This window comes from Paralichthys olivaceus, chromosome 6 (genome assembly GCF_024713975.1).
Source record: "Paralichthys olivaceus isolate ysfri-2021 chromosome 6, ASM2471397v2, whole genome shotgun sequence".
Lineage (NCBI taxonomy): Eukaryota > Metazoa > Chordata > Actinopteri > Pleuronectiformes > Paralichthyidae > Paralichthys > Paralichthys olivaceus.
Genome location: NC_091098.1, coordinates 13,325,711 through 13,341,584, shown reverse-complemented (window position 1 = coordinate 13,341,584; position 15,874 = coordinate 13,325,711). Strand labels below are relative to the sequence as shown.

Here is a 15,874-nt window from a genome sequence, read left to right as displayed (position 1 = left end):
ATGCAGAAGTGTACTTACTTTTATTGAAGTTGTATTTTTGGGCTCATGTTTTCACTCTGGTCCATGTGACCTGCTTGTTTTCAAATATATATTATCTATCATAATGATAAAAACACGTTTATCTCTTCATCTAAAAGTAACAAAAGAATGGACGATATAGACACATTGTATAAAATTTGATAAATTAGCTCCATCATTTTCAAATGCTTACAGATGAATTAGAAATAATCCAGCATAGGTCTAAATGGATCATAATGCATTATGAGGACTTATTTATTTATATTTTACAACGACCACTTCATTTTTTCAATGCTCCCTGAATGCAGCATTTGACCCTGGGAGCAAACGGGAAACCGCGCTTCCTGTCTCATTCCAACACTGTCATGTCCCCTATCTACTATACTCAGTACTCTGTCAAGTGTAGGACTGAGCTCACTTTGAGTGAAGACAACCACACACGATCTCTCTCTGTCTTAGACTCTACTTCAAAGTGTTACTTTGATCTTAAATTATTTTATATTGAATGGTAAGTCGACGATTACATTTTCGATAAAACATATTGGAACGCGTCCTGACGGTTACGCACGTTCCGTTTCCGCTCCGGGGCGTGTTCTATAAACCGACAGTTTGCCGCGTGCTCTGTGCCGCCGTGTGAACGCTCAACGCTTCTCATGTTGTCTTCTTTTGTTGGCGGATAATTTCACCACGAAATGGAGGCGTTCAGCCAAATAATGTTGGACTATCCAGAGTTGATGTACGGAGGAGTTGGAGTTACGGCGTTTGCCGCCGGTGGAGCGCTGATATACAAAATTGCTACCAGGTAAAGTAACGTGAGGACTGAGCACCAGCGCGTTTGTTTTTAGCTAGCTTCAAGCTAACGTCAGAGTTAGCCAACCGTGTTCGGTTGTTAAACAGCGGTGGTGCTTGTGACATGATGCCGGCAGCAGGCGACGTGAGGACATTTGTCCTGAACCACCGCGTGTGGTGTTTTCATCTACGCTAGCCCAGACGCTAACTTTGCTAGCTGTCCTGCTAGCTAGCGCAACCTAGTATTGTGAGTAATTCAAGCACGTCAAGGAAAACCCAACAGACAGAAGAGATCTCAGACAGTTACCCTACTTTTAAAGTTTTTCTTTTGTGTAATAATATTTTTTACAATACATTTCATGAGACAGAACAGAAGCTTAAAAATATAAACATGTATTAAGAAAGTAACATTTGTTGAAACACTTCAATGTTTGAAAAAGATTGAAGCAACTTTAAGATTGCAATTTAAGTTGAAGTAGTTAAAAGTAAGACTTTGAAAGAAAGTGTTCTTTTTTAACATGTCTACAGAGGAGGTATTTCTACTATGTAGTGGGAGGAAGGTCCAAATATTTGGTGCTTAATTTCAGAAAGCTGCTTCTCTATTTTTTCTGTAGTTCTCTTGTATGTAGCAATCCAGTACTAGGTGACCCCAGAGAGCAGATAGGAACATCAAATGAGAGACTTTTTAAAAGTTTAGATGGTACCAGGCCGATTTTGGCTAGAGAAACAAGTGGCTACCAGTGAAGTGATGCTAGTACTGATGTGATATGTTCTCTTTCTAGCTGCAGAATGTTAAACAAGTTGCAGCTGAAAATATAATAAAATACACTAAAAGTAATATTTGTGCAGCCACTAGAAGCATTTTCCCACAATAGAAGCACTTTAAGAAAATATTTAAACTTTGAAAGGCATCAACAGTTCAAATCACATCATGTAAAAACTCCACCTGTTCTATGCAGAAAGAAGCCGACCCATGCAAGTGTGAACTGCTGGTTCTGTGATGAGAACACAGTGGTGCCCTATGGGAACAAAAACTGCTGGGACTGTCCCAGCTGTGACCAGTACAATGGCTTCCAGGAGGTAAGTTAAAAAGTACAACACCTGTCAATTATTTAATTGGTGATTCGGAAAACAATGTGGATTTATGTTTTTTTTGTGCATGTTTTCTGTTTTTATACTTCTTTTTGTTTTGATCTGTCTTGTTTTCAGAATGGAGATTACAACAAAACCATCCCAGCTCAGCACAAAGCAGATCTAAACTATGCAATATCTGGAAGCCTTCACCCATCTGAGACACTCAAGACACAGCAGTGGGTCAACTGTCAAATGCTATTGTGCAAGAAGTGCAATAACAACCAGTCTTTAAAGATCAAGCAGTTGGCATCATTTATCCCGAGGGATGATGTATGTACTATTATTTCCTGTTGATTGTAATGCCCCATAAATTGTTAAAACATTAAATGTTTTACTTTTTGTTTTTATTGTAGGAAAACTATGATGAAGAAATTGAAGCCTACAAGCACCACCTGGAGCAGACCTATAAGTTATGCAGGCCATGTCAGACTGCAGTGGAGTACTACATTAAATATCAAAACCGCCAGCTACGTACAGTGCTCCTTAACCATCAGCTTCGACACTCCCGAGACTCAGTCAAGAGCTTTGAAAAGGTGTGTTCACCCCTAATTCAAAACTCCACACACTTGACAAGTGGTTACTTTTTATATTTGGTAATTATTAAATTAACATTATTTTATTCTATTCTTTCTTAGTTTTGTTTTTGCACTTTATGGCATTACCTTACTGAATATTACTGTGTGCCACCACAGTAGAAATAAGATAACATGACCTTGGTTTTTAATGACTTTTCCTTTTCATTTGTATATGCCCAGAGCTGATGCTCATTCACTGTTTGTCACTGTTCGCTCCCACTTGTTGTGAAACTTTGCTGGATTTACTGAAAACCTGTTCTCTCTCCTACAGACCTCCTATTCCCTGACTTCTCCCATCGGAGTCACACTGCTAAGGGCTCTTGCCTTCCTGCTCTGTGCTTTCCTAGCTGCCACATGTTTCTGTGATTTTCCAGACCTGCCTCTTTCACCTAGTACCCCAAAGACATTGAGTGGTGGTGTCACTCCTCCAAAAGCCGTGAATGAATCCACCACCAAAAATGAGAGCAGTGGAGACGCAACTGTTTTGCAGGGTCTCCTGGAGCTGATCCCAAATGCTACCATAGAAAATGCCAAGCTGGTGTGGCAACACGGGAGGGACAACCAGCTGGCTGTGGTCTCTGTTGGCCTATTGACTTGCCTCATGTCTATCTTCTTAGCAGGATCTCCAAGGTTAGCAGTCACCACCCCTTTATTTGCCTTTGTATCCAAGAGATGTTAACAAGTAACAGTAACAACTCTGCGTGTTCATTTGTATCTGTATTTTTAGGCTGAGGAGAATCGATGCTGTGGCCTCTGTCCTGTGGTTCCTCCTCTTGTGCGTCTACCTGGCTGAGAGCTACTTGTCTGGTGCCTCGAGCTGGATGGACATGGCAAAGCACAGTATCATCCCTGTGTGTTGCCTTGTCAGCTTTGCTGCTGCTGCGGCAACTCGCAAACCACAGGGTCTACGAAGAGGCAAATATCGAAGGTCAGAATCTGAGCAGTAATCTTCAAATTTAGTTTGAAACATGGGATTGTGTTCATTAGTGAATGACAAACTCAATACATAGGATCATGTATGTATGTGTGACCCCTGATTGGAAAATTTGACAAGTATTACTTGCTTAATGACATCAAAACCTCATCTTTATGCACATGTGCACCACAAAGTACACTCGAAAAATTTTTGGGGGGGAAATGTGTCACAAATCTTTCATATTCATCGTTTTTCTTCATCTGATTATGTGCATTTCAAATTTACAAAAAAATTGAGATGGCCCGAGCTTCAGAGAGGAATGAAATGCATTTAAATATGTAATTTTAAAAAAACGGTAGAGTAGGATTTTAGCATTCAACTACCTTACTAGCACTAACCTATATATTCTAAACTACTACTTTAAAACGCATTTTGATCTGGTGTAGCTGTGGTTTGAAAATGGTTCACTAACTTAATCTTCAGCTCATTGCATGAAATACTAATTTATTTGTGATGACCCTGCAGGTCAAGGTTTGATATTTTAAATAATCACTTATCTCCTTTATTGCTTCACATCTACAATTTCTGAAAAAAGAATGGCCTTGAAACTTTCTCAAGTGTTAATAACTACTACTTTTAAAACTGTCACTTATCTATGGCAGACATGCATCATTAGTGATGAAGGAACAGATCAGTTCTCAAGGCAGAGCCAGAATATTTGAGTGGATATGTGGTTATGTGAAGTGGCTGACTTTTTATTAATTTAGCGATGATGAATGTTAACACATGGTAGTCCAAAACCTGTTTGAAGTGCCACTTGAGATCATTGAAAAGAAAGTTGCTTATGAAAAGCAGTCACTAGTCTTTTTCTTTCCGAGAACTACTGCAATAGTTTAAATGCTTTGCTGATTGCTGCTGATCTCTGTCCTGTTATCAGGCACAATTTTTTATCCTTGCTTTGAACATATTTGCCTCAGAGGATCTATAATCCTGTATACTACACCCTCTGTCCTTTGACACTCAAATCATTACTGTTATGTTTTTGTTTCTCTCTGCTGTGCCCAAAACATTTTCATTGTTGGTTGAACTATCCCTTGAAGCAGCGGAAGTTACAATTACTCAGCTGCGGGACATCGCAAAAAACATAGTGGAAAACATTAATCGATTAGACGGATTATTCTGTCTCTGAATCTATGCAGAGTCGTCTGCATCGCGATGCATCGGGAAAGAATATGTCATAAACAAAAATACATATTCAAGCTATAGAGTCCTAGCATTAAGTTGACTTGGCCTACTTTTATTCGAGGAATTACAGTGGTTATATCAGAAACCTGACGTAGCAGCTAATCAGCAGACACGGTCCTTTTATGAACAATAGAATGTGAAATGCAGCAGATCAGCGACGCAGCCGTCACAGTGCGGCCTTGGTGTACAAAGTTTTTGTGTGACTTGTTGTATGAGGTATTGTTTTATCTTAAATGTTGTATTTATGTCAAAAACTCAACAGCATTAGAAAGAGTTGCACAAGTGAGAAGTTGGACTGTCATCTTTTATTCTACTTCGATAGAATCCGATAAATGCTTCTTTGCAACTAGCAGCAAGAAATACTAGCTTTCAGTAGCAGCTGATTGTCACGTCACTTGATCCCTCCCATTAATACTGATTGATTTTGCATGTTTTAACATTTAACTTTGCCAATGTATTTCCATTAACCTATTTTTATTTGTGTTGGAATGTACTGAGTGTAGGGGGATATTTATTTGGCAGTACTGTGAATATAAGTATTACAAAGTAATAGCTGTAGAGAGTGAACATAGATTGTATTTGATGGCTATTGCATGGGTTAAATTGCATGTTGTGTTTGTGTTGTAGATGGATCTATGTTCTCAAGCTAGTGCCTCTGGTACTGTAGCCTTGAAGCTTTAAATAGTGAAGTACTGCCAAATTTAAGACACTATAGATGCAGTGGTAGGCTATGAGGACAGTATTGATTTGAGAGAATAAGAGTGACTGAAATTGCACCTGCTCTTCAACCAGTCGTTTGGTTGCTTGAGGGAAAGAAAATCAGATCATCCAAGAGTCTCTTCTTTTTTTAAATTGTCATTAATGTATCATGTAAATATTTGCATCGCTGAAGATTATCATCTATATTTAAACACATGCATTTCAACCCTAATGTAGGCAAGATAGCTGAAAATATATGAAGAAGGCATGGTGTACTGTAGAGGAGTTGTGATGTGTTTTAATGGACTGAAAACTGTCTGTAGAAAGCTCAATGGTCTGCACCTGGTGGTGTGTGTATTCTCACTTTTTTTTAAGATACAAATTTAAAAAATGTGTGTCTTTGCTAATGTTTCGATGCTGTGTTGTATAGGCTCACTTAGAATCTATATTGTGCATGTTTGTTATACCATGATACAATGATGAGAGAAAGTGAGTGAATCCTGTGGAACTATTTAGTTTTTTGGGTTAAGTGATCATTAAATGTGATCTGATCTTCATCTAATTCAAAAGTATAAACAAACACAAACAGGTGAACCTAGTTGAACTTTCTGCTCCTGCAGATCAGACATTTACAATGATTCATTTTCTGCAGAACTGCTTCAGTGCAGCCAGATTAGAAGGATCATGTCTGGTGTGAATCCCCCTCTTCATTACCTCACAGCATCTCTAATGGGGTAATGACTGGGCCAATTCAGAAAAGCCCCTTGATAAACTGGGGAATTGATTTTTCCCCACATTGGTCTCAAGCAGTCCAGGCCCAGTGATGGCAAAGCAGCCCTGTTTCTCCCTCCATCCTACTTTACCTTTTGGATGACTTGGATGAAGATCTGACCATATTTTAAGACAAGTTTAGACATTCATTTCAAAAAGCTCTTTTCTAGCCACTGTGTATTTATAACATAAATAGCCATGGTTTGTGGCTATTTTTTTTAGAGTTTTTGTATCTATCTAAGAAAATGACTGTAACCCCTCACTAAGCATTAAGCTCCTGAAGCACTACGTTGTAGCTTTTATGGTATTCAAGTTTAATACCGACACGAACATGTATGTTCGTTTTTCAACAATCACGGCGATAAAACTACCTTTTTACTAATGTAAACCATGAATGTCTTTTTTTAACCGTCCTGTATTGTTCTAGAGATCCAGTATGTAGCTGAAATGTGATTATGGTTTAGTTTTACTGAAGTGTTTAACTTTGTGTGTTGCAGAAACATATATATTAATATTAATATGCCACGTTTTGGTACTTTTCAAGACAATTAAAGGTCGAGTAAGCAATTCTTAACAATGCACCCCAACCCTCTTTAGTCCTCTTCAGGAGCTCCATACCCAAATTCATGGTTACCAATTGCTACGGCAACAACCAAATGGCGGTATCCAGATTGCGATATAAGGCAAGAAAGTGGATATGCTACAAGTATTAGTATTGGTATTGTTTTAACCAAACGGCATTGACAGAAGAGGTGACTGTAGGTTTGTAGCTAAGCTAACTAGGAAGCAAACATTACAGACATTGCGTTTTTTATGAATACAGAGCAAAAAATAGACTGTGCTAGCAAACATGTGTATTTACGTCTTTGTTGCAGGAAAACCCTTCTCATGTCGTACAAACTAATAGAATATAGACTAAACAAGGCGATGACTAAGTGTCTATACATTTGCTGCTGCAAGGCCAACGCACAGAGCAATACTCACTTCAGTCTTGCTCCTATAGCTAACATCAAAACAACAACAAATCTTAGCAAAAAGAAAGTAAGCTGGTAACTTCATGTTGCCACAGGGACCTGCTTATTAACTCACCATTTGGGATGTAAATATCACAAACAATAGCAAACACGGGTGATTTATAAATTGGCACTACTCATTAGCTTGAGATTCACCATCTCTCACTCCCACTGTCCTCTTCCCCCCCATCTCCCCTCTTCTCCCCTCTCCTTTGTTCTGTCAATGAGCATGAACGTCCCATGTTGCTGATTGGCTGTAATTGTGTTGTGTGGCTTTGTACATGCTACATTCGCTGAAGGTGACAAAGTGTTTAGCATCAGAATCGCTTACTCTACCTTAGAGCAATAACTTGCAACTCCAACCTATAGTACAAATAAGCTAATAAATCTAGATATGTCAGTTAGATTATTTACTATGTATACATTCTACTGCATCTATAGAAAAGGAGCTCCATCCATGAGGAAAGGCTTCCTGCAACATACCCAAGTGAAACAATGTTTTGGCTGCTTACATGTTGAAGTTGGATGTCTTGCTTGTGTTGTTTGGTTCAAATTTATTTGAATGCTTGCTGTATATGGAGAGTAATAAATAACTGATGACTGGATATGTCTTCTGTTTTTTTTTTTTTTTTTGTTCAACTTAAACACAGTATCCACTTTGTGTGTTTCTGTCTGGTTTGAAAGGAAAATATCAGCTTGATGTTGGCCTTGACAGCTGTCATTTGTTTCTAGCTTGAGTGCCACTAAAAATACTATAACTATGAAAATAAAAAACTACTTTGACCCAAAAGAGTGAGAGTTGAGCCATGTTGCTGGGCAGCATTTCTCCGGTAGCTTTTGTTCACATGGCACTTTCACCTGCTGTGTGCTGTCAGACAGCTGCAGCAGCATTTTGGCGACAGCCTCGCCACACACTGCTGCCATCACTCAAGTGCCCAGATTAAATGGGTATTAGAGCTGTGTGGTAGAAAGTCTCTGCACCGACTTGATTTTAACACATTTGTATTAATATTGTACTTTGACCACGGTGTGGAACAAAAAACGATGCACACAATCTTAAACTGAAAATCCTAATGTTCCCCATGGAGTCATCTTCTGCGGCTGCTGTGATGGGCTGTGGTTTTGAAAGTTTTCAATGATGATTTTGATATCTGGTAGTAGACCGTTGCATTGCTCTTGTGTTGCAGATACCTTGCAGGCAGCCCTGCAGTGCCCCCATTCAGCAGTCAGCTTCCTCTGCTCAGGCCTGACCTGGCTGAGAACTTCATCCCCACCCCGCCCCCGAACCTCTCCAAGCTTTTCAGCTGCCAACAGAGTCGTCGCATGTGCAAAGATTCCCCTTCCTCGCTGCCTGGGCGCCTCAGCAGAGCCCTCTGCCTCGGCACCATCCCCTCCTTCAAACGGACAGGTAACTAAATTCATTTCTCTCACTTTGACTTGACAGACGAGAGAAAAATTGGACAAAAGACGTTGATACCAATATTTGCAGTGAACGAATATTGTGCTTATATTTTGGCAATATATCAGTTTATTTATATTCGGTATATTTTTAATGATATTGCACAAGTATTTGCAACAAACATTTATGTAAGTAGTATGATTTTACACGAGGTGGTTTTGTCAAAATAAATAAATATAAAGGTGTCCCCATGCTGACGGTCTAGCCCCGCCCTGCCTATCTGCTGTTGAGCCCCATGTTGTCGCTGGTGGGGTGGGAGAAGGTGCAGCCCATCTCTCCTGGCCTCGTCTGGCTTCACTCCTTTCAGCCTCATGCATACTGTTTTCTCTCTTTCCTTTACAAGCAGCACTTCGTTATAACAATGAACTGAATTTTGTATTGTTGACAAAGATGGCCATTGGAAAACTAGACCTTTAAATTTTAAGAAATTCTGAACAGATTGAATTATCTTCTGCTTATATTTCATGCAAATTCCACAACAAATGAAACATAAAAAACTGTTATTGTCTAATGTGTTATCATGAAGCTGCCTACTTTCACTTGGAGTTTTGTTTCTGACCAACTGACTTCAACTGGTTGTGAAGAATGGTGTGACTGTATTTTGTGTACTTCCAGATTCCGGTTACCTGTTCAGTGGAAGCAGACCAGCCTCACAATATAAAGATTCCCCGCCTTCAGGTATTAAAACTCCAGACTGTTTCAGGATCTTCTCCTCATCCCTATGTTTTAAATAATTCCTATCCCCTTGTGATTGACATTTTCTCTGCTTTTTGTTTGCCACAGACTACTTTTCACTCAAGTCTGGGAGCCACCTATCATCTCCCAGTCCATCTCCCACTCCTTCAATTGCTGGGTCATGTACATCCAGCCTTTGTTCTGCCAGACAGCGCCGCCCCCTCATCAGCCCTGCTCGCCTCAACATCTGCACTCAGAAACTCTGGCTTTTCACAACGGAGCCAGAACCTAAGCATTCACCCCCACCCACGTCTCCTCTATATTCCACTGTAGGATCGGCCTCTCCCCTTTACAGTGGCTGCTTTTCACCTGACACATCACCCTTCCAAAGCCAGAGTGGTAAGTACACCTGATGTTCAACTGTTTACTGTTTATTTATGAAGTGGCGGTAGCAACCTGCACTGCTGCAGTATCATTCCTGATAGTACCACCTCCCCAGATGGCAAAATAAAACATTCTCAAATCTTATGTTATAGAAAAGATTTCATATCTATAAACATCATGTTTAGATGGTTTTATATATATATATTTCTACATGATGTCAATATAACGACCTGTTTGCAGATTTGAGTGGGAGAGACAACAGTGTTATTGATGAGGAAGAGAGGAGCGAGAGATGCAGCTCGTCAGGGTCCTCCGCCTGTGTGGTCGGCACAACAACACAGGATCCGGAGAGCATTCCTCCTCCGAACGGTAAGCAGGTCTAACGGGGACGGAAACTGTGTCCACAAACTATCTCAAGTTTAATTCATTGTTTTGATAAATTGCCTGCCCCTCATCATGGTCCTGGGCCTTCTCAAATACAATTGTTATCCTAATGCAAAGTTTTTAAAGGATACTTGCGCATTTTCAAATCTTTAAACAATACATTGAAATCTTTTTCTGATGCCTTGTCTAAACTTGCAGATATTTTTTCAACTGATATATTCCAAACAACCTTTATTTTACAAAATATCTACAACACAAAAACCACTACAAATGCACAAACATACATGCCAGTCCAATAGGTGTCAGAATATGAGAATTAGTGTGGACAGGGCCTCAGTGTACGCCCAAAATTCACGTGGAGTTTCTCGAGGGTCCATTATTTTCAACATCTCTCAACACTTGTACTTTCAATGGTTTTAGATTACAGTCCTGTAACATATCTGTAAACCATATTCAGTAAATATGGAACCTTCATGCCATGACGATGAAATGTATTTTCTCTGTGATTCTCCAGGTTTGCTGAAGCGTCTTATCTTGCCGGGGCTGTTAACAGCGAGCCTGACCACCAACCTGGTCTTCGCCTGCCTTTATATCTGCTACTACTGGAGATGATTGATGCCCTGTCCTGATTCCTCTCCATTGGTCCTACCCCTATATATGAAGTGCCCTGAGAGTGTCGCCCTCCTAATGGAGCTGCAGGGGAGAGGGCTAGAATATGGAGCTAAATTGCAAACACTGGATTGCAAATACAAAACCCCATTAACAAACTAATGCATTTTGTTTTGCCAATACAAAACGCACCTGACAAACAAATACATTACATATTACTAATATTGAACAAATAGCCTGCCGCGTTTTATACAAGTACAAAACATAAATCTCACAAGTACAAAAAAGTGACCCCCCCCCATTAAGACAAAAAATATTATTTTTACAAATACAAAAAAATATATTCTACAAGTATGACACAAAAAATATCACGTGACTTTTGTCCCAATTTTTCAATTGGGATTCACTCAGAATTCAGCAGATTCGGTTTGATTCCACATCAAATTTGGACTAAATTGCTGTATTTTGTTTGATATAAGGTACTTCAGCAGTGGTTTAGTCCAAAAGTACTTCATAGTATTTGTACAAATACTTTGAAACGATCTTATTGCAAGAACATGAAGCGCATAAACTACCTATGGAAGGAAAAGTAGTGTCAGCTACCGGAGGAGATAATATTAGACTTGGATTCATTTCAAGTTAGAGTTGTGGGACTTCTAACACTCTCCTACACTTCAGATGTTCCTACTTTGTATTGTATGTACTCTCTTAATGTTATTTTGAAAACTGTAAATAGTTGCTTAATTCTATTGTGAAACTAAATGCATTATTTAGTTAATGGGTTTTGTATTTGCAAACCACACTGTGACTGGTAGGGAAGTAGTAAAACATGGTTTGTTTATTAAGGTTAGCCATAAATTTAGCTCCATACTAAAAAATCTTCCTCAATATCAACCAACATTATAATAGTAACTCCTCTGGGAACTGCGGGACTGACGTCAGTCAGCGTGATTACGTTATTTCAGTTTAACGTTAGTTCTATAGAAACAGAAAATGTTGTAACACGAGCGGGGGTTTTTTAAACTTCATATACGGGACTCTGGAGTAACAAATGTTACTTGTTACTTTCACTCAGACTGTTTACATGCTTGTTTTCACAGTATGAAAAGATGAAATTACATTTTTAATTTCATACTTAGATTTGTCAGCATTTTACCCACAGCAGTCGCCATGTTGATTTGCTTTGCCCGTTCATAAAGCATTTGGGAATTTCCATCTACCCCTTCATTTTCAGGGGGGCCCTGAATACATTACAGTTGAAGGGGTGTTGAAGGGCTAGAGGGCCGCTACCCCTACATCACATAGAGAAGTGGGACAACACGACTCCTTCAGGGCCACGCACAAAACAAAGCGAGCCAAGCAGTAGGGCTAAGGGGTAAATTGGTACAGGGCTTAAATATGGGTCTGCTGCTGTCATGTCTTTAGACCTGGAGGTCGTTCAGCGATATCAGAAAACATCAGATCCTGGCAGTTACATGTATGTTGCTGTTAATCAGAAATACAGACGTCAGCAAATGGATTTCAATCAGTCCTCCTGTCTGAGTGAAGTGACAAGAAAACTATGAAGATGAAATGAAATATTTGGAATGAATTGATCGCTAGAAAATATTTTTGGCTTTCGTCATCTCTTAGTTATGACCGCTGGTACATTTTGGAGAAGTTTAGAGTTTGCATTATCTAGGGAACCAGGCCAAAAAGAGACATCTCAAACAAACCAGTGAGACTTTTATCTAGAGAATTTACAATATACTGATTGGGATGAGTGCATTAGTTCTCCTGAATGAACAACAGTTATATTACTCTGCAGCAGCCAAAACATTGGAAAGCATTCAGCAGCATGTTATGTTTGTGTTGTGGGTTTTGCATTTTTTAAATTTGTACAGATTTTCACTTTGTAAAGTCATGATTACACAGCAGTGGTGTTTGCGATTGTCTTTGTATGTACAGGCGGGTGACAAGTTAAAGGTAAAACCTACATGAAGTGTCTTAGTAAGGTGCCGCAGACCATGACTGGATGTTAATTCCTTAATTGTATCATGCTGTACCGCTGTGTGGAAGCAACTTTATTCACTATGTTTCTCCACCTGTTTGTTCAGGTTTTTCTTTTAATCTGTCACCAGTCTATCTAATTCTATCCTGTAATTTAGTTTCACGGTTTACAGTCAAGATTCTGATATCAGGGTCATTTAGATCAGATCACATGTCACAGGTACAACAGAAACTATTTCATCAAACCATTGAATTATCTGATGCGTTCTTTAGTTTGTAAATGTGACAAAACTCCAATGGTCAAGTGCAATATTTACAAAAAATGTTTTCTTAATTTATATTAAATTCACATTTCCTTGACGTTTTGCATAAAAAGTGAACAGACTATAAAATGTATACAGACTTTTCTTAAAACTCTACAAGTCAAATCTGATTCATGCACTTGTTAATCTGAAGTGTATTTTTGTGCGCTTGGTTGTGTTGTATTTTGAATTTGTCAAATCAAATATATGAGCACAGATGTTTGATTTCTTGTTTGCGTCAATGCCAAACATATGTTTTACAAAAAGTTGTACATTTGTAAAATGTGTGTAAACAGGTTACAGTGAGCTTGTTTTCCATGTAAAACATTGTGTGTTGTTGTTTTCGTAGAGTTTTGTATTGTTGAATAACCATGCACCAGGTTTTAAAGTCAATTACTGAAACGAATGAAATGAAAAAAAAAAAAAACACTTAAAAGTTTGTGAGAAGAAAACTAACTACTGAAAGACTGTCAAATGTTAACTCAAACTCAATTAGTCAACCTTACAATGAATAATATTTCGTTTAGTTTTTTAAAGCCAACATGATTCAACTTACTGAATGCAAACTTGTGCATTTGTACGTGGTGTGTAACCTGGTGTAGGTTTATTTTATTTTTTTCGCTGAAAGGGCTCATCCATTGAAAGAGGGTGAACATGTTGAAGTGTAACTGTGCTCTCATGCTTAACTCTCCTGAATGAGACACATTGTTCGCTCTCAGAAATGTATTTTTGAATTTGTATTTATTTTTAAATTTGTATTTAAAGTGTAATTAAAACATTGTGGATTTTTTGTGATATGTGATCACTTAACTTCTATGTTAAATCAAGGTCGTTCATTTCACACTCTTTGACAGGAGGTATGAATAAATGTTCTCTGTGTTAGTATTTTCACTAATTGTTTGAAGGGTTATTACGATGTCCAGTGCAAATGTTTATCTGCAGAAGCTGTTTGGTCTGTGTGATTGTAAGAAACAACGTTGGCTTGTTTCATTTTGACCAATACTTTTTGAATAAAATGTTATATTTCTAGTTATTCTTGTGTTCTGTAGCTCACCGGTACAGAAATCTGCTTTCCTTGGTGATGTGTGTTAAATAGATGGCTGCTTTGCTAATATCGCCCTCTTCTGGCATCATCAGCACATTTTACATTAAGTTCATCAGCAGCAGCTTCCCCTCTTTAGATGCATATTTAAGCTGATGAATACACATTTGTTGAGTATTTCTGACAAATAATATTAAAAAAAACTGTAAACTGAAGTTTTGTGGGAACTCACAAATCTGAAATGTTGCCACTGCAATGAAAGTGTGAATCTGAGACATTTGATGATGAAGCACATGCATTACTGACAAAGTAGTTAATGACTAAATAAAGGCTAAATGGATTGAGACAAATAACATGATAACTCATTAAAAAGATGTCAAATAAAGGGAAAACTGAAGAGGGTTCCAAAGATTTGTGTAAGATAATTTCCTCACAACATTCCCATTCTGTCCTTGGGTGAGATACTGAACCCCATGTTGCTCCTTCTCATAGAAGTGGTGCTGCATCTTAGATTAGCATGATAGCATGTTAACCATTGCTAAGTAGCACCTTAAATTCAGCTGGGTTGATGAGAGTTACTTTGCAGGTTATTTGGTTTGGAACCAGAGCTCTGGACAATCTAACAATTTGACCTCATATGGCCTCAATGGATCTTGGACTACTTTCTTCCTTGGGTCATGACCCACCCCTCCACAAAATTTCATGGAAATTGGTTGAGTAGTTTTTACGTAATCCTGCAAACAAACAGACTGACACAGAGAAACTAAAAGTTATCTTTACCTCCTTGGCAGAGGTAATAATCCTCATTATTATTATTACCTTGTGTTAAGTTAAAATCTAAGTTAAGCTTTTAACTTCCAGTCATTTAATTATTATATCTATACATTTACATTCAAGTTCTTACAGAAGTAATATTAAGTTCGATTCTAAAGTACAGTAATTGTGTCAAACCTCATATCACAGTCATTTGCAAAACAGACTCAAAAGTTTCAGCCCTGCAGCTTGTTTGCAGACGGGGCTTTTTGCCCACAGTTGAAAATAGGTTTAGTTACTGTTGAGAGGCGACTGGTGGGAAGCAGGTTCATAAAGTAAGTCTGCAGCTCACGCCAAAAGTTTCTCTTCTGCACTATCTCTTCCTGTTTTCACCAGCTGGTCTGAGGTGCATTCACAAACACACAGAATGTGCCCGATCTTAATGCAGGCTCACAGCAGTTTTAAGAGGCAGCTTAGTTAATACACAATGAGAATAAACACCTGCAAACCAAACTGACAACCACTTAGTTTGTATATTTTTGTGGACCTGTGACATATCTGGTTACCTAAATATCAACTGACAAAGAATCACATATACGTTTTACATACTGAGGGTGAATAGTTGTAGTGTCATGTCGTTGATGTTGGCCCCATCATTTCCCCTTTCTACTATTGCGGTTTGTGTTCCACTTGTACGTCCGTCGTGTCATTGTCAACTACTTTTTCTTTTAATTTATTTTATTGAGCATTTTACACGGCACTGGTTTATACACTGATTTATTTTACCTGCTTTCTTATAAACCTGATGTGTTATGACCTTTTCTGTTTAACTTGCCTTTGAAAAGCACTTTGTAAAATATGTTTTGAAAAGTGCTCTAAATAAAGATTATTATTATTGTTATTATTACTTCCTGCAAAACTGTCACTTGTTGTCTGGTTACTGTGTTGAAGTAATGAGGAAGGAGAGGAAGTTTCCCACTGATGAGTTCTACTGTAATGACCAACTTCCACCTCCTGAAAACTCTCATCAATCATAAAAGTGAAGTTCACTGCGGTTAACTGTAAAGTTTAGGAGTTGTCTGAAAATTTTCACTGACAATGCATTTTGTTATTTAAA

General features: G+C 38.5%; 1 protein-coding gene across 1 annotated transcript; it reads left to right on the top strand.

Moving 5' to 3' along the window:
* The first annotated feature begins 603 nt into the window (after nt 1-603).
* Nucleotides 604-13,995, top strand: tmem201 (transmembrane protein 201). The gene is made up of 11 exons (XM_020089241.2): nt 604-820; nt 1,767-1,887; nt 2,017-2,211; nt 2,295-2,474; nt 2,788-3,146; nt 3,244-3,444; nt 8,348-8,568; nt 9,235-9,297; nt 9,403-9,693; nt 9,919-10,047; nt 10,577-13,995. Exons 1-11 carry the CDS (start codon nt 711-713, stop codon nt 10,672-10,674), a joined length of 1,968 nt encoding a protein of 655 aa, XP_019944800.2. The 5' UTR covers nt 604-710; the 3' UTR covers nt 10,675-13,995.
* Nucleotides 13,996-15,874: the final 1,879 nt, after the last annotated feature.